We start from the raw sequence: 26,819 nt of genomic DNA, 5'->3' as shown, positions 1-26,819 counted from the left end.
TCTCTTTGCCCTTGTGTTTTGTTAATTTGTTTGTTATTGTATTTGTTGAAATAAGGTTTTGGGAAAAAAAAAGGGTCTATGGTCACAATTCTGGATCAAAATGGCTACAGATGTGCTTTGTGTTTTTAAGACGCACTCTGGCTTATTTTTATCAGCTATATCAGGGCATACTCATGGTTAAACGCTTGGAAGAAATGATTTACAATCTAGTACAGAATTATTTTTGAAATTATGTTGAATGGAGTGAGATATCCCTTACTAAAAAATAGTATTGATATGCATATAAAAGTAAACTAGAAGTATACTTGAAACATACTTGCATATACTACTTTTTGGTAAGGGATGCCCTTTTGTCTTTTTCATTTGCGAATACTGATAAAGTTTTTGGGGTAAGTTGAAAAAAGAAAAAAAAAGAAAAAAGCAAATTTCCTATCGGCTGGATAATGTTGACAACTTCCGGGAGTCAAAATGCGCTCGTTTCTGCCTGCGGTGGCTCAGCAACTTTTTATTGATATCCAGAAAACATATGAAGAAACGTCTCAAAGTAAGGACCGGCTGACTGAGAGAAATTAAAGTGATTAAAAAGTCGTATAGTAGCCTTGTTAGCTGCGCTGTCACCACTGGACAAAGCTGAATATGAAGATTTTGCGTGACCTCGGAACAAACTGACAGCGTTATTATGACTAAATAACATTTAGCCTTTATCGTTCCAATAATTATAAATACATCTATCATTACCATGGTCTGAAACTGCTTTAAAGTCATATTTTAGGTGTGTAACTTGGCTACAACTAATGGAATTATATACCTGCATTGTAGGAGGCGCTGTTTCTTCACATAAACTTTATTTATATATAGAAACGTTATTTATATATTATATAGTAATTCTTTTAAGTAGTTCTAATATCTAATATGTTGTCAACAACAGTGTTGCGGACGCATTTGTGTGAAAGATTACAAACTATATTATAAAACTGAGTGACACAGAAGTCCAAAGCACAGCTCCAAAAACCAGCTCTGATGTGGTATCACACACATTAGAAGGGCTCTCATTGAAGTGTGTACCACCATATGTTGCTATATTATATTAAATGCACTCTGCATTTAATCATTAGTGATCGATCTCTGCTCCCCTCCACAGCATGTCTTTTTCCTGGTTCTCTCCCTCAGCCCCAACCAGTCCCAGCAGAAGACTGCCCCTCCCTGAGCCTGGTTCTGCTGGAGGTTTCTTCCTGTTAAAAGGGAGTTTTTCCTTCCCACTGTCGCCAAGTGCTTGCTCATAGGGGGTCGTTTTGACCGTTGGGGTTTTTATGTAATTATTGTATGGCTTTGCCTTACAATATAAAGCGCCTTGGGGCAACTGTTTATGATTTGGCGCTATATAAATAAAATTGATTGAAATTGACTGATATTACCCAAAAAAATTATTTTTAGAGAGGGGCTAGCTTAAAAGTAATTCTTATTTTAGCTGATAAAACATATTAAAACATGTATTTCCCACCCTTCTTATGAGTTTTTGTGGTTGTGATGATTAATAAATCAATAAAATAAAAAAATTATAAAGAACACATTGGTTCTGATTGGCCAAAAATTTTATAACGTACGCGCGTGGGTACTAAGTTCCCACCTTAATGTATCCATATTGAATTCTGTGTGCAAGAGAGGGAGCATGTCAGTAAGATGGACTGACAAACATTTCATAACGTTCAGGTGCAATCATTCAAACCCCACCCCTGCCACATGTCTCCATTAATGTGGAGTTGTGTCAAGAAGGACATTCGGCGAAAAAAGTGCCAAATCAACATGCAGATCTGCGGTGGTGACCCAGAGTACAAACAGGGGAGCAGCCGAAGGGACTTACTAAATAAATATTAATGATAATACTACTACTACTACTACTACTAATAATAAAACAGCCTCAACAGCCAGTGTGAACAAAATGTACAAGAAGTTACATTAACCCTTCACATAAACCTACAATAGCTGGAGTTGCACACAAGAGGGTGGTGTTGTCCAAGCAGGTGAAGAGAAATAGTCAAGGCAACTCAGTACATATTGGTGTCCTTTAGCACGGTTCTGGCTGAGATAAAGTTCATTCCTCTCGCCCCCCCCCCCCCCCTTTTTTTTCTTTTTCTCAATCAGTCCACTTTAGCTGTTACAGTACAGATAGTCTAGTCTTTGCACTAACGTGTCAGCGTCCATTAGGGATTGCAGCCACTTCCTCTCCCCTGTCGGCAAAGTAGTGCAGGCCTGAGTCACTGCTTGTAGAGTTCCGACATGGTGCTCTTGAGCTTTGCGCGCTGTCTCACCACTTTGGGGCTGTAATCTTCGTAGAACCAATTGTTATGTCCATTGTATGCCAGGTCACCCCTCTAATGTGCCTCGCGAAACACCAGATCGTTTATTTAATAACAATGAAGGTGCAGGCTGTCTGGTCGGAGTTTTCCTCCAGGCGTTGGTTTAGGTGCTAAGCTCTGGTGCGCCCTGCCAATTCTGGTGGTGAAGTTAGCATCTCCATTCCAAAAACATCGACAAGGAGTTGGGAGAAAAAACAGAAGGACGCGGACCCTCAATAGCTAAAGGTAAAGCTATAATCTGAACATTCTGGTGTCTCCTGCGTCCCTGCCATCTGGTCTTCCATCTTTGATTTTGACCACTCGTCTTGTTGGAGTGCAGAGTACTCGGCCTTGAGCTGGTCCAAACACTGATCAAAAGCAATGTGCGCGGATTCAAGAGAATTAATGCGTAAACTGTGGTCACGCACTGCAATTTCAATTTCAGTTTATTAATTTATATAGCACCAACTCACGACAAAGTCGCCCCAAGGCGCTTCACACAATTCACAACAACACAAATTAATCTAAAATCAAAATTAAAAGCAAGAAAAGCACAATAAAAAGATAAAACACAGAAGAAGAAAAGGAAATTACAAAGCAAACACAAACAAATTAAATTAATAAGTCTAAAAAAGTGGGTCTTCAGTCTTGATTTAAAAGTCTCCACCGTGTCAGACTGCCGAATAACTGCAGATTGGACACTGTCCAGCTTGAACAACAAACTTTCAAAACAAGGCTTAAACTCTGCAGATAGCGCAGCTCTGCGGCCGTCCAGCAGAAGGCTAATTTCTGCCATAGTTACAGGTGGAGCAAGTGGCAAAATTTCTCTGTCTCGTTCTGACTTACTTTTAGACTTGGACATTTTGCAGGTGAACAGAAAGTGGTAAATATGAAAAAGCGTGAGGTTGGCAAGGCAAATAACTGAATTATGCAGTGGAGAAAGCCAAATATGCATGTACTCACTAAACGCTATACCAGAAGTCTGTCTTCATTTAAAAAAAAAGTTTGACATTGTTTAACACAACTGCTTTTTGTGACCTTGTCCCAGTAAGTAAGTCCCTTCGGCTGCTCCCTTGTTTGCACTCGGGGTCGCCACAGCAAATCCAAAGTGGATCTGCATGTTGAATTGGCACAGGTTTTACACCGGATGCCCTTCCTGACGCAACTCCACATTACATGGAGAAATGTGGCAGGGGTGGGATTTGAACCCGGAACCTTCTGTACTGAAACCAAGCGCATTAACCACTTGGACACCAGTACTTGCTCATATCCATTAGTTGTGGTAAATCTGCAGCTCTGAGCAGATTTAAGATGACCTCTATTCTAAATATTTGGAATCGTCTGAATTTGCTGTCTTGAAGTTGATGCACAGCCACCTGGTGGAATCTCGTACTGCAGGTATTATAAATCAAATCAAATCAATTTTATTTATATAGCGCCAAATCACAACAAACAGTCGCCCCAAGGTGCTTTATATTGTAAGGCAAAAGCCATACAATAATTACAGAAAAACCCCAATGGTCAAAACGACCCCCTGTGAGCAAGCACTTGGCTACAGTGGGAAGGAAAAACTCCCTTTTAACAGGAAGAAACCTCCAGCAGAACCAGGCTCAGGGAAGGGCAGTCTTCTGCTGGGACTGGTTGGGGCTGAGGGGAGAGAATCAGGAAAAGACATGTTGTGGAAGAGAGCAGAGATCAATCACCAATGATTAAAAGCAGAGTGGTGCATACAGAGCAAAAAGAGGTGAATAAAAAGAAACACTGGGTGCATCATGGGAACCCCCCAGCAATCTAAGTCTATATCAGCATAACTAAGGGATGGTTCAGGGTCACCTGATCCAGCCCTAACTATAAGCTTTTCAAAAAGGAAAGTTTTAAGCTTAATCTTAAAAGTAGAGAGGGTGTCTGTCTCCCTGATCCGAATTGGGAGCTGGTTCCACAGGAGAGGAGCCTGAAAGCTGAAGGCTCTGCCTCCCATTCTACTCTTAAAAACCCTAGGAACTACAAGTAAGCCTGCAGTCTGAGAGCGAAGCGCTCTATTGGGGTGATATGGTACTATGAGGTCCCTAAGATAAGATGGGACCTGATTATTCAAAACCTTATAAGTAAGAAGAAGAATTTTAAATTCTATTCTAGAATTAACAGGAAGCCAATGAAGAGAGGCCAATATGGGTGAGATATGCTCTCTCCTTCTTGTCCCTGTCAGTACTCTAGCTGCAGCGTTTTGAATTAACTGAAGGCTTTTCAGGGAACTTTTAGGATAACCTGATAATAATGAATTACAATAGTCCAGCCTAGAAGAAATAAATGCATGAATTAATTTTTCAGCATCACTCTGAGACAAGACCTTTCTAATTTTAGAGATATTGTGCAAATGCAAAAAAGCAGTCCTACATATTTGTTTAATATGCACATTGAAGGACATATCCTGATCAAAAATGACTCCAAGATTTCTCACAGTATTACTGGAGGTCAGGGTAATGCCATCCAGAGTAAGGATCTGGTTGGACACCATGTTTCTAAGATTTGTGGGGCCAAGTACAATAACTTCAGTTTTATCTGAATTTAAAAGCAGGAAATTAGAGGTCATCCATGTCTTTATGTCTGAAAGACATTCCTGCAGTTTAACTAATTGGTGTGTGTCCTCTGGCTTCATGGATAGATAAAGCTGGGTATCATCTGCGTAACAATGAAAATTTAAGCAATGCTTTCTAATAATACTGCCTAAGGGAATCATGTATAAAGTGAACAAAATTGGTCCTAGCACAGAACCTTGTGGAACTCCATAATTAACCTTAGTCCGTGAAGAAGACTCCCCATTTACATGAACAAATTGTAATCTATTAGATACATATGATTCAAACCACTGCAGCGCAGTGCCTTTAATACCTATGGCATGCTCTAATCTCTGTAATAAAATTTTATGGTCAACAGTATCAAAAGCTGCACTGAGGTCTAACAGGACGAGCACAGAGATGAGTCCACTGTCCGAGGCCATAAGAAGATCATTTGTAACCTTCACTAATGCTGTTTCTGTACTATGATGAATTCTGAAACCTGACTGAAACTCTTCAGTCAGGTTGGACTGAAACAAGTTGGACTAAATGTTGTCTTATCCATGTGATGTTTTGGAGCTAATGTTTGATGCTGAGATATTTCTGTGTGTTCAGAGCTGACTGTGCAAGGGTCTTTAAAATTCTATTTCTAATACTTATTTGTTTCTAAATATGTTGTTTTTGGCTGGTTGTGCTGTTTCACTGTGAGCACTGAAACAATTCTTTTATGAAAAGTCTCAGTTACTCACCCGACATTAAATCTCAATGTAGTGAATTTAATTGTAATCTCACCCACATAAGCATAAAAAAGCACTAATTTTTCTTCTCTTTTTTCTAGTTCCTGATGATCTGCTAATTGCGTAAGTATCCATCTTTTAGATTTTGTTACTGCTGAAACACTACCATTAACTGCACTGTGGTCAAATTTAGCGTCAAGCTGAGCCACATTTCTTCATTATGAACTGTGGTTTCAGTCATAAATGGTTTTGGCTGTTAATGTTGTGGTCTTCTGCTGTCTGCATCGTGACCAAACTACAAAAGGTTGCATGCACTTCTGTCTGTTGGAGTAGAAACTGCAACAAGGAGTGCAGCTGGCGTTTCTACAATCTGGATTTGCCAAAGTGACGTTGTGCTGAGATGGTGTCATCGTGATACTTCTGTAATTTTGCTAAGACATTTTCTGGCACTGGTTTGTGTTTCTGCGAGAGAAGAGCTGCTGTCTGTATGGGTCAACATCCTGTTTGTGAGTCAGGAAACCTCCTCCTGAGCTCTGCACTGATTCACACTTTTCTTTGCTGTTTTTTTTTCTGTATAGTTTTCTTCTTGTTTCTGAAGGTTCACATCAGCAGCTGATTTCACTCGACTCAAACGTGTGAAAACAGCTGTTTAAGAATATGTGACAATGAAAATCTGCATCCTCTTGGTGCTTTACGGAGTGAGTTTCAGACCAGTGGAGGTCTAAAGGAAATTCATCAGCAGTTTTAACAGGGTCATAAATCTTTTGGACAGAGGTGTATTGTCCTATTGTTCTGCATCCTTCCAGCCATCGGTCTGTCTGTGTGTTAGCCCAGTGTCATTCAAAAAAAAAAACAACTAAGCTTTTCAGTTCAAGTGTTAACCTTTGCTGATCAAATGCAGTATTGTTGTTGAAGTCAGATCACCATTTTAAACAAACATTTGTCTTAAGCCTGGTTCACATGACAGGATTTTAAAATTATCTTTAGGTTTCCAAAACCTGAGAGACCACACACATGAAGATAAAAAATCATGTTTGGTCATACAGTGTGTGGTGTTCAGCCACACGGTAAGGACAACACCACCACACACGAACAGATTTCACGCACAAACATTTACAGCTCAGACGGGAAATCTCGCAAAATCTCTCGAGATTAAATGTGACTTCAGAGTAAACAAAAGGAGGTACTTTGTGGACTATTTAAAACAGAGGGAAAAAAACGATACAAAAAAAAAAAAAGGTGTTTAAAGGAGTGGAGACAACGCGACCACCAGACTTTCAGGTAAGTCAGAACAGCTGTTTTGATTTTATTTTCCGCTCCGTACGTCCGTCACCTCGCTGTCTGATTGGCTGTACGTCACATTCAGCAGGCTGCGTGCTCGTTTTGGTCGGAGGACACAACACATACAGCGATATCGGGCCAAAAAAATCCAACATGTTGAATATCCCCAATTTGCGATCGGAGCGCTCCTGACGCCCTTCTGAGCAGGTCAGAGCGCTCTTACCACACACGGGAGGAATATCTGATAAGATTATCTTTAGCGTGATCATGATTGTCGGGGCATTCTTAAGATTGTCGGAAGGGGAAGATCGGGTCCGATATCGGCTTAATTATCATGCCGTGTGAACCCGGCTTTAGACTTGCTAAATGGATCAAGATTTTTTTATTGTTATTCAAGCTATATAATCCTGCAGTGTATCCAGAAAGTATTCACAGCACTTCACTTGCTCTACATTTTGTTATGTTATACCCTTATACCAAAATGAGTGAAGAATGAGTGAGTATTGTAATTGCCAAGTGGCCTCTGTGTGGGTGAAGCTTTAATTATGCAGAAACTGGGGAGAGCTGACATTTGCCGTTTGGTATGCTTATGTATTTTGAGTCAAGGATGAACGCTGCAAAAACAGAAAATTGATAGGACAAATATTTTTGAAGACATTAGCAATTTTAGCTAGCCAGTAAACAATGGATGTTGTGCCGCAATGCACCATGGGAGTTCTGGGTTTTGGGGTTTAAATGCTGTTATTGAGGTTCACATTAGCTTAACACTGTTGTTAGTGTTCTTGATTTATTGTGTTTTGTAGTTCAATTGGTGTAGTAAGTTTAGTTAAGTGTAATGTTGTCGGTACCATGAGTGAAAAGAGTATTGTGTTTGATGTCTTCTGCCACGTCTCTGTTTCTGCATGTCTAAAAAGCACCTGTTTGCAGCAGAATGCAGAAAAGACAAAAAGCTGTGTGTGTGTGTGTGTGTGTGTGTGTGTGTGTGTGTGTGTGTGTGTGTGTGTGTGTGTGTGTGTGTGTGTGTGTGTGTGTGTGTGTGTGTGTGTGTGTGTGTGTGTGTGTGTGTGTGAGACTTTGATTATGAATAAACTGGATAGAGCTGACATTTGCTGTTTGGTATGCTTATGTAATTTGGGTAAAGCATGAATTCACCAAAACAGAATGTTGATAGGATGAATATTTTTGGATATTCGCTAACATTGCTAATTACATTCTCGACTCGCACGCCATTCTAACTCATTGTAGAAACTTTGCATAATTTATTACCACCCTTGAAAAATGTTAGCTACCTATTTTATAAACACTATGCAGTCTAGAGCCGGTGGATCCCCATGGGCAACATGCTAATTCAGAATGAGACTGTAGTCTCATTTGAACCCTCCGTGATATTGTGGGATTTGACCACTTATGGAGACCTCCATTTAATATATACACACTTCATTTGGATAAATGGTGTATGGTTTTGTTTTTGGCTACAATCATCAAAGCAGTTGCAAAAAGTTTTTTTTTTTTAAGTCACGATGAAAGCTCAGAGAGAACAGAATGGCCCAGCTGAGTCTCAGCCAAGTCAGGCCAGGGTGCAAATTTCAAAGCACACCCTTCACTCTTGGTCTGAGAGTACTGAACACCAACAAGGCCACACACTCTAAAGCAGCAATTCCCAAACTTAAGAACGCTGTAACCAACTTTGAAATCTGAAGATCTTCTGTGGCTCACTAAGTCAGATTAAAAAAAAATACATAATTTGAATCCCATGGCATTTTTTTATTACCTCTGAAGTAATAAAATAAGCCTGTGGGTCATAGAACCTTCTCTTATCATGCCCCTGTTCTGTGGAATGATCTCCCTGCGTCAGTGAGGCAATCGGACTCTGTGGAGATTTTCAACTCCACATTGACGACTCACTTGTTTTCTCTTTTATATGGTTATCATATTGTGTTATTATGCTTTTTATTTATTTACTTTCTTACTCTTTTATTGTGCTTTTAATCTTTTAATTATGCTCTTTGATCTTTTGTTCCATTTTGTTTTGTGAGTTGTTTTCTGTGAAGCGCCTTGAAGCGAAGCTGTCATGATTTGGGGCTCTATAAGTTGAATACATTGAATTGAAATTTTTTTTTTTTTCGGTTTGGGGTGGAGAAGAAAAGATGAGGAGGTGGGACACATCATGTTGGTAAGTGTTAGCCTACACAGCTAACCACAGTAGCTACCCCCCCCCCCCCCCCCCCCCGGCAAAAGCGCCTCGACACGTTTGTGCTCCGGATCAAACCGCAACACATTCCCACCCACACAACCACTTTCCCACCGCATCGTCACTTTTTCTTTGCAGTTTCACTTTGTTTGCGTGTAATTCACCCAAAACCTCGTTAAAAATGCCGTGGTTTGAACCCCGGAAGTAGTGAAATTACGTCATACGCGTCATATTTTACCCCTTTAGCGCCCACCCTCAAACTAGACTGCGCTGCCCTATAAGCTCAGTTGGGTTGTGTGGCTGCTCTGTGTAATCTCACTGTTGTTGTTCTGCAGTGTGTGAAACTGAGACTGTATTTGATTTGTGTTTTGTGTGTTTGTTGTAATCTGTTTTGTGCTGCCCTCTTGGCCAGTCACGCTTGAAAAAGATGTTTTAAATCTCAGTTTGTTTACCTGGTTAAATAAAGGACATTGATTCATTGATTGATTGATTCCCCTCCCCCCAACATCTACACACAATGTTTTTTTTTTATTTACATTTTTACAACTTTATCAAAAAGCTGAGAAATCACATTTACATAAGTATTCACAGCCTTTTGCATGAAACTCAAAATTGAGCTCAGGTGCCTCCTGTTTCCACTGATCATCCTTGAGATGTTTCTACAGCTTAATTGGAGTCCACCTGGGGTAAATTCAGTTGATTGGACATGATTTGGAAAGATACACGCCTGTCTACATATAAGGTCCCACTCTTGACAGTCAGAGCACAAACCAAGCATGAAGTCAAAGGTATTGTATGTAGACCTCTGAGACAGGATTGTCTTGAGGCACAAATCTGGGGAAAGACATAGAAATATTTCTGCTGCTTTGAAGGTCCCAATGAGCACAGTGGCCTCCATCATCTGTAAATGGAAGAAGTTCAGATCCACCAGGACTCTTCCTAGAGCTGGCTGCCTGTCTAAACTGAGCGATCAGGGGAGAAGGGCCTTAGTCAGGGAGGTGACCAAGAACCTGATGGTCACTCTGTCAGAGCTCCAGCATTCCTCTCTTGAGAGAGGAGAACCTTCCAGAAGGACAACCATCTCTGCAGCAATCCACCAATCAGGCCTACCAAAAGGCACCTGAAGGACTCAGACTATGAGAAACAAAATTTTGTGGTCTGATGAGACAAAGATTGAACTCTTTGGTGTGAATGACAGGCGTAATGTTTGGAGGAAACCAGGCACCATCTCTACAGTGAAGCATGGTGGTGGCAGCATCATGCTGTGGGGGTGTTTTTCAGCAGAAGGAACTGGGGGACTAGTCAGGATTGAGGGAAAGATGAATGCAGCAATGTCCAGAGACATCCTGGATGAAAACCTGCTCCAGAGCGCTGTTAACCTCAGACTGGGGCGACGGTTCATCTTTCAGCAGGACAATGACCCAAAGCACACAGCCAAGATATCAAAGGAGTGGCTTCAGGACAAATGGTGTGAATACTTACGTACATGTGATTTCTTAGTTTTTTATTTTTAATAAATATGCAAAAAATTCAAATAAAAACTTTTTCATGTCATTATGGGTGTTGAGTAGAATTTTGAGGGAAAAAATGAATTTACTCCATTTGGGAAAAAGACTGTAACATACAACCCCTGGCAAAAATTATGGAATCACCGGCCTTGGAGGATGTTCATTCAGTTGTTTAATTTTGTAGGAAAAAAAGCAGATTACAGACATGACACAAAACTAAACTAATTTCAAATGGCAACTTTCTGGCTTTAAGAAACACTATAAGAAATCAAGAAAAAAAAATTGTGGCAGTCAGTAACGGTTACTTTTTTAGACCCAGCAGAGGGAAAAAAATATGGAATCACTCAATTCTGAGGAAAAAATTATGGAATCATGAAAAACAAAAGAACGCTCCAACACATCACTAGTATTTTGTTGCACCACCTCTGGCTTTTATAACAGCTTGCAGTCTCTGAGGCATGGACTTAATGAGTGACAAACAGTACTCTTCATCAGTCTGGCTCCAACTTTCTCTGATTGCTGTTGCCAGATCAGCTTTGCAGGTTGGAGCCTTGTCATGGACCATTTTCTTCAACTTCCACCAAAGATTTTCAATTGGATTAAGGTCCGGACTATTTGTAGGTCATGACATTGACCCTATGTGTCTTTTTGCAAGGAATGTTTTCACAGTTTTTGCTCTATGGCAAGATGCATTATCGTCTTGAAAAATGATTTCATCATCCCCAAACATCCTTTCAATTGATGGGATAAGAAAAGTGTCCAAAATATCAACGTAAACTTGTGCATTTATTGATGATGTAATGACAGCCATCTCCCCAGTGCCTTTACCTGACATGCAGCCCCATATCATCAATGACTGTGGAAATTTACATGTTCTCTTCAGGCAGTCATCTTTATAAATCTCATTGGAACGGCACCAAACAAAAGTTCCAGCATCATCACCTTGCCCAATGCAGATTCGAGATTCATCACTGAATATGACTTTCATCCAGTCATCCACAGTCCACGATTGCTTTTCCTTAGCCCATTGTAACCTTCTTTTTTTCTGTTTAGGTGTTAATGATGGCTTTCGTTTAGCTTTTCTGTATGTAAATCCCATTTCCTTTAGGCGGTTTCTTACAGTTCGGTCACAGACGTTGGCTCCAGTTTCCTCCCATTCGTTCCTCATTTGTTTTGTTGTGCATTTTCGATTTTTGGGACATACTGCTTTAAGTTTTCTGTCTTGACGCTTTGATGTCTTCCTTGGTCTACCAGTATGTTTGCCTTTAACAACCTTCTCATGTTGTTTGTATGTGGTCCAGAGTTTAGACACAGCTGCCTGTGAACAACCAACATCTTTTGCAACATTGCGTGATGATTTACCCTCTTTTAAGAGTTTGATAATCTTCTCCTTTGTTTCAATTGACATCTCTCGTGTTGGAGCCATGATTCATGTCAATCCACTTGGTGCAACAGCTCTCCAAGGTGTGATCACTCCTTTTTAGATGCAGACTAACGAGCAGATCTGATTTGATGCAGGTGTTAGTTTTGGGGATGAAAATTTACAGACTGATTCCATAATTTTTTCCTCAGAATTGAGTGAGTCCATATTTTTTTCCCTCTGCTTGGTTTAAAAAAGTAACCGTTACTGACTGCCACAATTTTTTTTCCTGATTTCTTATAGTGTTTCTTAAAGCCAGAAAGCTGCCATTTGAAATGACTTTAGTTTTGTGTCATGTCTGTGATCTGCTTTTTTCTACAAAATTAAACAACTGAATGAACATCCTCCGAGGCCAGTGATTCCATAATTTTTGCCAGGGGTTGTAAGATGTGAAAAAGTATAGCACTGTGAATACTTTTTGGATGCACTGTATATGAGGTAGCGCTGCATGGTATGTCCAGTTTATCCGGTATGCAGTATAAATTTGGCTTACGATGGAGTTTTTCAATCCAGGAAAACTTCTGTGTGAAGTGTGAACCACTGCTCTGCTGCTGCACCGGGCTGAGTGTGCTGAGCTTCACTCATATTCACATGAAAAGAACTGTTTACTGTTTCCAAATAGTCCCACAATCATTTGTAGAAAGATTTTTTTTAATTCGGATTTCATTTTTAAAAGAGCAGGTTGGACAAATCAGTTCCGGTTCAGGTAGCTCTTGTTCAAACATTGTTTTTTATATTTAGATTTTATTTATTCTGTTAAAGAAAAATTATGCAATCCCACTCAAAAATATTGAAATAGCAAAACTGGCAATATGACAGAAAAACAAAGCTACTGTGTGTAAATTTACATTCACAGTCAGTGTCACAGTGTTAAATTGTGAGACACAGGCCTCTTCCTCACTGGATTAAAAGGTACTGTGTGTTATTTTAGATGTTGAGAGCCAATGCTATATCCATGATGAAATATGAATGTCTTTTTAACCTTTTCAGCATTATTCTTAACCTTTTCAAGATAATTAATTTTATTAATTTAGACTTTGACAGAAACATATAGAAAAGTTTGATATTTCTGTGTAGGCTCTCAGTTGTCCAGGTGGTTTCCATAGTAGAGAAGCTTGAATCTTCGACTGGACTGGGTTGCTTGACGCGAGGACGTTGCGCTTCAAATCGCAGAAGCTTCCTCAGCTAAAATTCTTGCTCTGGTAGTCTGACTTCTTTCTTGAGTCTTGTAGAGAAGAATAAACAGAAGCCAACAAAAGCTGGAGTTTTAAACCTAACCAGACTCCTCCTACAGAGAGGCCGACTGCTATAGGCTAGTGACTAAACAATAGCTCTAATTAGCACCTATTGTGCTCTAGTTAGCACCCTCCTAATGACAGGGCCGCCGTCCCTCCTAATGATGGGACGGAAGCCTCTCCTGATGGCTCCCTTGACGACTCTCCTGATGACGTGAATGACTCATTACCATGAACAAAAGACTGAAACTGCTTTGACCTGAGTACCCCATTGTAAACAGGGGACAAAACGTGTCTCAGACCCCCTGCCCGGTTAAGGCTGGGTTTCAACTGTTTCACATAAAATGCTTCCTTGACACCTCTCTCAAACCATTTCTTCTCTCTGGCTAAGATTTTAACTTCCTTGTCCTCAAACGTGTGGTTAGTGTCTTTCAGGTGGAGATGAACTGCAGACTGAGGTCCATTTGCGTCCTCTTTGCGGTGCTGGTATAGCCTTTTGTTTAAAGGTTGCTTAGTCTCACCTATGTAGTGTTCATTACAGTTTTCCTGACATCTGATAGAATACACTACATTGTTCTGTTTGTAACTAGGGATCCTGTCCTTAGGGTGAACTAATTTCTGTCTCAAGGTGTTAACCGGTTTAAAGTAAACTGGGATTTTGTGCTGTCTGAAGATCCTCTGTAGTTTTTCCCCTATTCCTGCTAAATAAGGGAGAGACACTCCTCTTCTTCTTGTCTCCGTCTCCTGTCTATCTGGTCTCTTTTTTTTCTGGGACTTCTGCACTTTGTCCAGGGACCATCGTGGGTACCCACATACTGTGAGGGCTTTCCGTACAAGTTGTTGTTCTTTAGCCCTTCCCTCTGCAGTTGTGGGCATCTGTAGGGCTCTGTGTTGAAGAGTCCTGATCACCCCGAGCTTGTGTTCGAGGGGGTGGTTTGAGCCAAAGAGCAGATATTGGTCAGTGTGAGTGGGTTTTCTGTAAACCCCTGTCTGGAGCTGCCTGTTCTCTCCAGTCATAACATCACAGTCCAAGAAGGCTAAATGGTTGTTTCTGGCATCCTCACGTGTGAACTTGATATTGGAATCCACCGAGTTGATGTGTTCTGTAAAGTCCTCAACCTCCTGTTGCTTGATTTTAACCTATGTGTCATCGACATATCTGAACCAGTGACTGGGAGAGATGCCCGTGAATGACGTCAAGGCTGTCTTCTCCACTCGCTCCATGTACAGATTGGCCACAATGGGGGATACCGGAGACTCCATTGCACAACCATGGATCTGCCTGTAGTAATTCCCCCTTAACAGGAAATACGTGGTGTTAAGACAGATCTTCAAGAGTTGGCAGATGTGGACTGGTGTGAGTTTGGTCCTTTCAAGTAGAGACACATCCTCCAGCAGTCTCTGCCTCACAGCTGAGATGGCCTCAGCGGTGGGGATGCAGGTGAACAATGATGTCACATCAAATGACACCATAGTTTCATCTGCCTCCAGCTGCAGGTCCTTGATCTTGTTCACAAACTCTTGTGTGTTCTCCACATGGTGGTCAGGGACAGCTGGCCTGTCATTAGGAGGGTTCTAACTAGAGCACAATAGGTGCTAATTAGAGCTATTGTTTAGTCACTAGCCTATAGCAGTCGACCTCTCGGTAGGAGGGGTCTTGTTAGGTTTAAAAACTACAGCTTTTGTTGGCTTCTGTTTATTCTTCTCTACAAGAGTCAAGACAGAAGTCAGACTACCAGAGCAAGAATTTTAGCTGAGGAAGCTTCTGCGATTTGAAGCGAAACGTCCTCGTGTCAAGCAACCCAGTCCAGTCGAAGATTCAAGCTTCTCTACAAAAGTTTGATATTAAATATTACAACATAAGTCATTTTTTGTGAATTATTCTTGCTTTCAATGGATCGAAAACCACTCAAAATTGGTAAAAATCGAGCTTGCCAGTAACATTTTAGAGGTATAAAACCTTGTAGCTCTCGTCAAAAAGCGCCACATTAAATAACACATCAGCCAAGGGATGACAATTTACCCAGACTGACTTCAAATATGAGTAATTAAGTACTTTTTTTGTGGGGGGGGGGGGGGGGGGGGTATTATTTTCCTACTAAGGTTTGAACTTTGAGAGTGTTTACACACGAGAGAAAAGTGAGAAAATGTTCATGCCTGATTGAGAAAGTGTATAAACTGTGTAGTGAGGGGTTTTACAGCTTTGAAACGTCTATAATAATTGTAAAAAATAACGCTGAATACGTCGCGGTTTTGCGTATTACGGGCTATGTTTTGGAACGTAACTCCAGCGATTAATGAGGGACCACTGTAACACTTTATTGATTATATACTACAAAACAATTAATACAACGGCCGCTTTTGACGCTCTATTGGCACTCGTTGTGATTGGTGGAGTTCTTTTTCATTGCCGTCTACCCAGCTTCCATGTCGTAAAATGAGGGTGTGTCTGAAGCGGCGTCTGAATATTTATGGGCGTGTTTATTATAATTACGATCGTTTCCACCCGCCGCATTTATCAAGATCACGTCAGGCGTACGCCAGAAATGGGCAGGTGCGCACTGCTTGATACATGTCACGGCGACTTTGGTGTATTTCAAGTTTACGCCGTAAATTTACGCCACAAGTGCGCAACATTGATACATGAGGCCCAATAAATGTTCTCAAAATTACATTATATCTGTGTTTGTTTTTTGTTGTTGTCTATATATATATATATATATATATATATATATATATATTTTTTTTTTTCTTTTTTTTTTTCAATTTAGCTTTGCTAAGCGACCCATTCAGAACACTTGCATTATAATTTTTACACTTAAGTTTATATCGCGATATATACTGTTACCATGAAGGGATTCAGTTTATACCGTTATATGAATTTTAGGTCATATCGCCCACCCCTAAAATCAGGTCAGGTGTGGCAGCAGGATTTGGTGCTTTGTGTCACCACATCCACCACACTACACTGTCTTGCATGCCTCTACCTGTTGCTGCGAGTTTAAATGTGGCCATTCCCTTGGCATTCTGCAGCCACTGGGAGCCACAACACTGAGGAACCTGCACACTGGATCATACCCAGTGAAACACACCACATGGCCAAAATGTCAAACGTGACTTTCCCTCACAATACAAGTGATACTCCTCATCTGAGTCCTTAGTAATGCAAAATAATTCCAGTGGTACCCAAGGATCCTCTGTAAAGAAAAAGTACCAAATACATGAGGTCACTGGTTAGTGTTCAAGTCTCACACCTATACAATAAGACAAGAAGCACCAGAATCCAAAAACGTAGACCTTCATTCTCCTGTATTACCAAACACCTGCATCCAGTGACCTCATGACTCCATCATCTCTTCATAGTTATTCCTCAATCTCAGAGGCTGAGGACCTACAGTTGTATCACTGCCGAGGTACTGCTATATGATGGGGTGAATTTAAATTCTGCAAGACCTTTGGTCCTTCATATGCACATAATGCCAACACAGAAGGTATAATACAGGAACAAAACTGCAAAACACAATAGACACAAAGAAGCGGTGTTACTTTTCTGTATTCCAGTTCATACTCCCTGACCTGACCTCACCCTGTGGTGACATGTCCTTGAGCAAGACACTGAACTCAAACTCTTCTTGTTGCTTGAGGTGTCAGTCAACACCTTGCACAGAAGCTCATTGACTATTTTCTTGCTTGCATCTTTCAGGCTGAAGTTTGTCTTTGGACCTTGTGCACTGCTGGCCTTGGACCTTGTGGACCAACGTTCAGTGACCTGTCTGTCATCTCCCAGTGGACGAAAAGCATTCCAGGTTTGTTGCTACTTAGTCAGCACAATGGTCTACAAAAAAAACAAAAGTGATATTTAATTCAGAAATCAGGATTTGTAGAACCAGATCAAAATTTAAGGGCTTAAAGAAAAATTCCTGGAATCGCATCTGTTACTTAGGTACTCCTTCTGTCCTCGGTCTTTGCTCACTCATACATCCTGAACACTTCTGACATATTTATCGAGTACCATATTTTCAGACAAGTCACACAGAGTATAAGTTGCATCTGTCAAAAAAGCATCATGAAGAGGAACAAAAACATACAGATGTTGCACTTAAGTATAAGTTGCATTTATTTTTGAAACATATTTCACAATCTGGAAACGCTATTCAGTCACACACGAGCCTAAAGAACATAGCCTAAATGTATTTCATGTTCTCTCTCTCGTTTCCTCTGTACTGAAAATGTACTGAACTGTGATGTTTGTGTCCGTTACACCCCTATTCTTTGACAAGTTGCATTGGAGTGTAAGTTACAGAGCCTCCAATACTAGTTAAAAGAAACAGGACTTAAGTCCAGAAAAGACACTATTCCTTTTCCCCTCATGCACCATATGCAGATCCTTCTTTTTTTTTTTGTCTGTTTTTCCCATGAGCTGGCTCAATAAGCCAATTCAGCATCTCAGCACATGCGGTGGATGCTGGGCCGGGTCAAAGTTCACCACTCCCCATAACACATGAGAAGTTCTGACAGCAATGTAATTTTTCAAGAAAGGCAGTTAGAAAAAGTTAGGAAGTGGAGGAAAGAACTTGTGGCCCCATCGCACAACAAAATGGCTATGTAGTAGGAACTAAAGACAGTGAGCAGCAACCCGTTAAGACAGAATGCAAGTCTTTACTGGCAGTACTGACAATTCCCGATCCGTTAGAGCTGTCACATGGTTTAGAAAATGAGACATTGGCAACAAGCAAATGTTCCCTGCATGCCGATATTAATGAGCATCTCATATGGAAAGATGAGCAAAACATGAATAGCCACAGACTGAAACCTGTTTGTTTATATATATACAGTTGTGTGGAAAAGTTTGGGCACCCCTGATAATTTTCATGATTTTTCTTTATAAATCATTGGTTGTCTGGATCAGAAATTTCTGCAAGAATTATTTAAACAAAATTGAGCAGGTGCATAAATTTGGGCACCCTTGTCATTTTATTAATTTGAATACATTTAGCACTAATTATTGGAACACAAAAATTGGTTTGTTAAGCTCATTGACCCTTGACCTCCTTACACGGGTGAATCCAATCATGAGAAAGGGTATTTAAGGTGGCCATTGCAATTGTTTCTCCTCTTTGCATCTCTTCTAATGAGTGGCAACATGGGAGCCTCTAAACAACTTTCAAATGACCTGAAAACAAAGATTGTTCAACATCATGGTTTAGGGGAAGGATACAAAAAGCTATCTCAGAGATTTCAGCTGTCAGTTTCCACTGTGAGGAACATAGTGAGTGTTCCGAATTCCCCACTTTCGCCACTAGATGGAACCATTTACCAGCTGACAGGACTGTTCTGTGATATGTTTTGGTCAGGCTTTGTTTTAGGCACCCAAAAAGTGCCTTTGAGGTCTTTATTTGCACTCTGCTGCCATTTTAGATTTAGTTCTTTTCTGACTGTTGAAGAGAATGGCCACATGAGTAAATGAGCAAATAGAGCATAATGGCTGCAGAATAACCACATACTGGCTGCAGTAGTGCTTTCCTGTGCCAAGCAGTATTAAAGACCAGGAGACATCTGAAACTCTGCTTCCGTGTCACTCTCTAACCGGAGTCCACAGTAGATAAAGGGGGCCAGCTCCAGCTGAATGCGTCAATCGCTAATAGTGAGGAAATGGAAGACCACAGGCACAGTACTAGTTAAAGCCCGAAGTGGCAGGCCAAGAAAAATCTAAGATAAGCTGAAGCGAAGGATGGTGAGAACAGTCGTAGTCAACCCACAGACTTGCTCCAAAGACCTACAACATGATCTTGCTGCATATAGTGTCTCTGTGCATCATCCAACTATACAGCACACTTTGCACAAACAGATGCTGTATGATGCTGTAATGCAGAAGAAACCTTTTCTACATACACACCACAAACAGTCGCTTGAGGTATGCTAAAGCACATTTGGACAAGCCAGCTTCATTTTACAATAAGGTGCTGTGGTCAGACCCCTCCTACTGAGAGGCAGACTGCTATTGGCTAGTGACTAACAATTGCTCTAATTAGCACCTATTGTGCTCTCGTTAGCACCCTCCTATTGACAGGGCAGCTGTCCCTCCTAACGATGAGACTAACGGAGGGACAGCTGCCCTGTCATTAGGAGGGTGCTAACTAGAGACCCCCTCCCACCCCGTAAAGCAGAACTGCACTTTTCATCATGGCCTTTTATTGTGGCCAGCCTAAGGCACACCTGTGCAGTAATCATGCTGTCTCATTGGGATCTTGATATGCTATACCTGTGAGGTGGGATGGATTATCTCAGCACAGGAGAAGCACTCACTAAAAATTGGGAGCAAAAACAAAAGTATTGGGTTTATATTGTTGTTCAGTGTATGTTTCTGCTTATGAGTGGATTCTTTCATTCAGGTATTTTTTCATTATATTGTTGTTTACCAGTTAAAGAAGTATCATAGAATTTTATGATCAGGGCTTGACATAAACCAGTTTCCCCCACTGGCCCACAGGGCCAGTAGAATTTAGAAGTTAGTGGCCCACAGTGTGGGAGCACTGGCCCATGGTTTTGCGCGTGAGAGTTCATGATATTCCACCCTGAAATCCTGCAAATAAAACTGCCTATATAATATAAACCAATCCAGAAAAAAACATAAAATAGTCTATAGACCATGAAGTTTATCAGAAGACATTCTCAAGTGTAAAAAAATAAAGTGACTCCCATTAAAAATTTAGAGGGCATTTTTTAGCAACCCTCATAATTGGCTAACTCACAGTCAGAAATGTAAAATACAGATGTAGGTCCATATCAAAACTAAAAAGTATGCCTTGTCTGGATTGGAGTTATAGATCTAAAAATTGAAAAAAAAATTAGGTCCTTTGCTAATGTTGTCACCATGGGGTTTCCAAAAAGGCAAGCTGGTTAGACTTTTAAACTAGCTTCAAAACAGCCAGGGTCTACCAGGACCAAGCATATACTGTACTTTACTTACTTGTCAGCATATGACGGATAGACCTTGCAGATTTGTTAGAAAACCTAATTCTTCTCTACGTCATGACCAAGCCAAGGCCATGTCTGTGGCCAGGTCGGGACAAAACCTCTCTTCCTCTTGTTTCTTTCATATAGCCTGTCTCTCTCCTTTAACTCATCATCACTAAGCTTCCTCTTCTGGCCAATTCCTTTAGCACAACTCTTTCCTGGTTGTTGTCCGGGTTGGGTGAATGCAGTTTAAACATATTTCAAAGCGTTCTGTTAGATTAGCGTGTTGTTCGTCTTTATTTTTTTTTATGTGCTGTTTTAAAATTTTATTCTATATGTGTTTTATTTTTGTGAATTTGTGTTTTTAATGTTAAGCACTTTGGACACCAGTCGGTGCTGTAAAGCGCTTTATAAATAAATGTTGATGCCTCAGCCCCAACCAGTCCCAGCAGAAGACTGCCCCTCCCTGAGCCTGGTTCTGCTGGAGGTTTCTTCCTGTTAAAAGGGAGTGTTTCCTTCCCACTGTAGCCAAGTGCTTGCTCACAGGGGGTCGTTTTGACCGTTGGGGTTTTACATAATTATTGTATGGCTTTGCCTTACAATATAAAGCGCCTTGGGGCAACTGTTTGTTGTGATTTGGCGCTATATAAAAAAATTGATTGATTGATTGATTGATTGATTTCCTGCAGCTTCCCGTGCATTTAAAGATGGTAACGATCATTGCTGAAGATCGGTAACGGAAACGACCGAACGCACGCTCTACGCATCGACAACATACGAGTACATTTCAATGTGCGCGAGATTCTGCAGGAGCATGGAGCATGTTTAGGGATTGGTATTGATAAGGTTGATACCATTATCGATTCCACTTATCGATACCGCTTGTGAATTTTCTGTGTACTAAAAGTAGGCTTTACAGGTTTTCTATGCCAGCAACATTTTATTGAGTCTTAAAGTAAATAAATATGAAATTGCTCACTGGATCCTTAAACTCTGGACCTAAATAAACTCTACATGTTGGATCCTTGATCTCTGAACATAAATAGAAATAAACAAAATCTGTAGTTTTTGTCAAAAGCATTTCCTTTCAGACATTATTGGCATGAATGTCTTTCCATACGTCTGAGCTGAGCTCTTGCAGCTGGCTGTGCTTCACATCAGGATGTAATTCATGAAGAATGCAGGACGTCTCATTTTGGGAGGAAAAAATCGTTTTAGTCAATTGTAGTTTGTCTGTATTACAGCGTTTGGAAAGAGGTGTCATTTTATTTAAAGCAGCAATTTGTTTTGAAGTTATTAATTCTGACCGGACTCTGTCTCGGCAGAGAGCTGTGCAGCGTTTGGAGCTGTGCCAACCAAACAGAGGACAGTTCTCGTTTCTGGACTGCAACAAGACAAGCTTCCCAGTTAGTGACTTTAATCTGCACAAAAGTGACTCGGTCACGATTGACATATTTTAATGGCTTTGAGAGGAGTTGTGGACTTGCCACTTCTGAAGAGGTATTATTACTATTTTTGCTGTTGTTGTTGCTATCATTATTATTATTAATATATAAATACAAATAAATTTAAAAAAATTACAATTTTTAATACGTTTGACTCTTTTACGACAACAAATGGTGAGCCATTAATTATACAGAAAACAAATGCACACAAACGTGCTGAAATGCGAGCAGCTAATGCTAACTTTAACATTGAAAACGCCATAGACATGCTAACGCACTAACATCAGTCCCATTTTAAAATGATAAAATACATGTATCAACTGTTTAAGAAGCCCATAACAGGTCGGTTTAACATAAAAGGGTATATATTACTCACAGGCATATGCACTTTAGGGTTTTAGCAGGGAAAAATTAAGATAAACTCCAATGAGCCAGTGGATAGAAGCTTGGCCTCATTGGTTTACGCTTCAAAGTGCCGTCGCTCTGCAGAAGCAGTTGATTACAGAGCCGCTGCAGGGTCTGCAATCAACGTAGAGAAATGATCATTTTCCCCACAAACACCCTCAAAAACAACAGCCGCTCTGAAGGACTAATGAGGGAATTAAGCAAAACGACTATTGATATCGGTGGATCGAATAATTTCTTAACAATACCCAACCCGAAGCGTGGTGCGAGACCAAAACAAACATGGCGGACTCGGTGAAGTTTGATGACACGGAGATGTGAAGAAATTCGACTTTGCTGCCGCAAAATATGGTAAAATAAATAGAATTTTGCGTATTTTTGTAGTGCCCTGAGCGGGCCATCGTTTGATAAATTGTACTGGCCTGTAGTGGCCCGAAAGTGGGCCAAATCGGCACCGGGCGAGCGGGCAAATGGCTATGTCGAGCCCTGATGATGTAAGGAAAATTTAGGTAAACTTTTTTAAACACAGTGCATCAATGCATAATATCCTTCACCCCGTAAAATAGAAAGAATGCTTTTATTCCAGTGTTAATTTTGAAACTGACTTGACTGTGGGATGCACAATGAGTTATGGTGGGAGAAAGAAAGCTGCAGATTCAGATTGTGGCTATTGTGACCCAGGTTTCCTGGAAACTCCTTCAGGTCTTTGTGAAAACAGGTTTATGAAAGGAGCTGTGAAATACAATGCTCCTAAATGCGGACGTGGATTCAGCTTCGCTTTTGGACACATTTCAGCAAATTGTTTCATTTTATTCTCCTGAGACTGTCTGAGATTTGTGGTCAACTGCACGTATTAATAATTATTAATATGATACCGAGTCTATTTTTGCTCTCATTGTCATCCCGGCTTTCCTGGAACAAATTCAGCTGCAGTATGAATTTTTCAAGATTATAGGAAAGGAAATGTTCTCAACAAGTTGCCAGATTTCCTTTTTTTATTTACTCTTTTTTTACCCTCTGTTATTGCATAACATTTATAATTGACAGCTTTTATTATGAGTTTCAGATGGCCGTATAGGAGGTGCTGCTTAATCTGAACAGCACACTTGATTGTTAAACTTTTTTGACTGTTTTTAATCCAAACTACCAGCAGACTTCACAAGATGTACAGAGCATCCAGAAAGTATTCACAGTGCTTCATCCTTTCCACATTCTATGTTACAACCTTATTTCAAAATGGAGTAAATTTATATTTCCCTCAAATTTCTACTCACAACACCCCATAATGACAACATGAAAAACATTTGCAAATTTATTAAAATTAAAAAAGCTTGGTGCACCTATCTTTGGGTAATTTTGTCCATTCCTCTTTGCAGCACCTCTCATGCTGCATCAGGTCTGATGGGGAATGTTGGTGCACAGAAATTTTCAGATCTCTCAGAGATGTTCAATAGGATTCAGGTCTGGGCTCTGGCTGGGCCACTCAAGAACATTCACAGAGTTGTCCTGAAATCACTCCTTTGATATCTTGGCTGTGTGCTTAGGGTCATTGTCCTGTTGAAAGATGAACTGTCGCCCCAGTCTGAGGTCAAGAGCGCCCTGGAGCAGGTTTTTATCCAGGATGTCTCTGGACATTGCTGCATTCATCTTTCCCTCAATCCTGACTAGTCTCCCAGTTCCTGCTGCTGAAAAACATCCCCACAGCATGATGCTGCCACCACCATGCTTCACTGTAGAGATGGTGCCTGGTTTCCTACAAACATTACGCCTGTCATTCACACCAAAGAGCTCAATCTTTGCCTCATCAGACCAGAGAGTTTTGTTTCTCATGGTCTGAGAGTCCTTCAGGTGCCTTTAGGCAAACTCCAGGTGGGCTGCCATGTGCCTTTTACTAAGGAATGATTTCCATCTGGTCACTCTCCCATACAGGCCTGATTGGTTGATTGCCGCAGAGATGGTTGTCCTCCTGGAAGGTTCTCCTCTCTCCACAGAGGAATGCTGGCGCTCTGACAGAGTGACAATTGGATTGTTGGTCACCTTCCTGACTAAGGTCCTTCTCCCCTGATCGCTCAGTTCAGATGGGCGGCCAATTTTAGGAAGAGTCCTGGTGGATCCAAACTTCTTCCTTTTACAAGTGATGGAGACCACTGTGCTCACTGGGTCCTTCAAAGTAGCAGAAATGTTTCTGTACCCTTCCCCAGATTTGTTCTCATGGTTTGTGCTCTGACATGCACTGTCAGCTGTGGGACCTTATATGTAGACAGGTGTGTGCTTTTCCAAATCATGTCCAATCAACTGAATTTACCCCAGGTGGAATCCAACAAAGCTGTAGAAACATCTCAAGGATGATCAGTGGGAACAGGATGCACTAGAGCTCAATTTTGAGTTTCATGGCAAAAGCTGTGAATGCTTATGTACAAGTGATTTCTTAGCTTTTCTGTTTTTGATAAATTTGCAAGAATCTTAAAAACGCTTTTTTCACATTGTCATTATGGGGTATCGTGTGTAGAATGTTGAGGGGAAAAAATGAATTTAACAAAAGGTGGAAAAAGTGTGGCGCAATGACTACTTTCTGGATGTGCTGTATCTAAAATTAAAGATGATATTGGGCTTGCACATAAAAAATGTTTCACGCAGTTATTCAGTTCAATTCAAAATTGAGAGGTCCTTGTGTGTAATTTGACAGTTTGCATGTTTATTATGAACATGTTGAAATTTCTTTTGTTTCTTGTATTTGTTTACCTGCTGCAACATGTTACACATTTCTGTGACATGCATGTGCTGTTTACGCCATACGTTTACACACACTGTGGCAAGACAGATATCCAAACTCAATTTTCCCACAACTCCACAGATTTCACGTGACCAAGTAATGCATGCATTAAGCCAGTTCGAACTTGTCTTTCATTTTATCATGAAGTTATTTAAAAATAGTACTTAAAAGGTACAGTGAGTTAACAGCCTCTTTAAATAGCATAGAAGATTCCAGAAGACTCCAGAAAATGATATAATCACTTTAAAATGTTTCTGAATGACTAATTAACATAATGATGGTTTATTTGAGGCGCATGCTGCTGTCTTTAAGGGTCTGACTGCAGGACATGTTGTGTCTTGTGCTTGGCGCCAACTAGAAAATGTACAGTTTGTTATACATAAATATAAGAAGGCTGGGAACATACAGACTTTACACTGATGGGGAAGGACGCTCAAATTAACACTCAAGACTTGACAAATGTTGGTTCTAAAGCTCCACCAGAACCTCCATGTCACAGCTAAGGAACTGATGGAGGGACAGGCATCAGAGAGAAATGCAACATTATCCACCTTTCACTTAAAAGGTGCTTGTCCACGGAACAAGTTAAGACATGATACAGTTGATTTCCATGATTTTCCTTTATAAATCATTGGTTGTTTGGATCAGCAATATCAGTTTAATATGTCATATAGCAGACAAGCACAGTGATATTTGAGAAGTGAAATGAAGTTTATAGGATTTACAGAAAGTGGGCAATAATTCTTTAAACAAAATCAGGCAGGTGCATAAATTTGGGCACTCCAACAGAAAAAAATACATCAATATTTAGTAGATCCTCCTTTTGCAGAAATAACAGCCTCTAAATGCTTCCTATATCAAATCAAATCAATTTTATTTATATAGCGCCAAATCACAACAAACAGTTGCCCTGAGGCGCATTTATATTGTAAGGCAAGGCCATACAACAATTACAGAAAAACCCCAACGGTCAAAATGACCCCCTGTGAGCAAGCACTTGGCGACAGTGGGAAGGAAAAACTCCCTTTTAACAGGAAGAAACCTCCAGCAGAACCAGGCTCAGGGAGGGGCAGTCTTCTGCTGGGACTGGTTGGGGCTGAGGGAGAGAACCAGGAAAAAGACATGCTGTGGAGGGGAGCAGAGATCAATCACTAATGATTAAATGCAGAGTGGTGCATACAGAGCAAAAAGAGAAAGAAACACTCAGTGCATCATGGGAACCCCCCAACAGTCTAAGTCTATAGCAGCATAACTAAGGGATGGTTCAGGGTCAGCTGATCCAGCCCTAACTATAAGCTTTAGCAAAAAGGAAAGTTTTAAGCTTAATCTTAAAAGTAGAGAGGGTGTCTGTCTCCCTGATCCGAATTGGGAGCTGGTTCCACAGGAGAGGAGCCTGAAAGCTGAAGGCTCTGCCTCCCATTCTACTCTTACAAACCCTAGGAACTACAAGTAAGCTTGCAGTCTGAGAGCGAAGCGCTCTATTGGGGTGATATGGTACTATGAGGTCCCTAAGATAAGATGGGACCTGATTATTCAAAACCTTATAAGTAAGAAGAAGAATTTTAAATTCTATTCTAGAATTAACAGGAAGCCAATGAAGAGAGGCCAATATGGGTGAGATATGCTCTCTCCTTCTAGTCCCTGTCAGTACTCTAGCTGCAGCATTTTGAATTAACTGAAGGGTTTTCAGGGAACTTTTAGGACAACCTGATAATAATGAATTACAATAGTCCAACCTAGAGGAAATAAATGCATGAATTAGTTTTTCAGCATCACTCTGAGACAAGACCTTTCTAATTTTAGAGATATTGCACAAATGCAAAAAAGCAGTCCTACATATTTGTTTAATATGCGCATTGAATGACATATCCTGATCAAAAATGACTCCAAGATTTCTCACAGTATTACTAGAGGTCAGGGTAATGCCATCCAGAGTAAGGATCTGGTTAGACAGCATGTTTCTAAGATTTGTGGGG

The 26,819-nt window shown here is 40.6% G+C and overlaps 1 protein-coding gene across 1 annotated transcript in view; it reads left to right on the top strand.

Annotated features, from left to right (window-relative positions):
* Positions 1–413: 413 nt before the first annotated feature.
* zswim7 (zinc finger, SWIM-type containing 7) overlaps positions 414–26,819 on the top strand; it is a 79,991-nt gene continuing 53,585 nt past the window's right edge. The window contains exons 1-3 of the mRNA XM_034177497.1: positions 414–544; positions 5,730–5,751; positions 16,967–17,069. Coding sequence (XP_034033388.1) covers positions 469–544; positions 5,730–5,751; positions 16,967–17,069 — 201 coding nt within the window. The 5' untranslated portion in view covers positions 414–468. The remainder of the gene's footprint in view (positions 545–5,729; positions 5,752–16,966; positions 17,070–26,819) is intronic.

The sequence above is a fragment of the Thalassophryne amazonica genome, chromosome 9, assembly GCF_902500255.1.
Source record: "Thalassophryne amazonica chromosome 9, fThaAma1.1, whole genome shotgun sequence".
Classification (NCBI taxonomy): domain Eukaryota; kingdom Metazoa; phylum Chordata; class Actinopteri; order Batrachoidiformes; family Batrachoididae; genus Thalassophryne; species Thalassophryne amazonica.
Note: the sequence above shows the minus strand (reverse complement) of the source record. Positions and strands in the feature narration are given on the sequence as shown.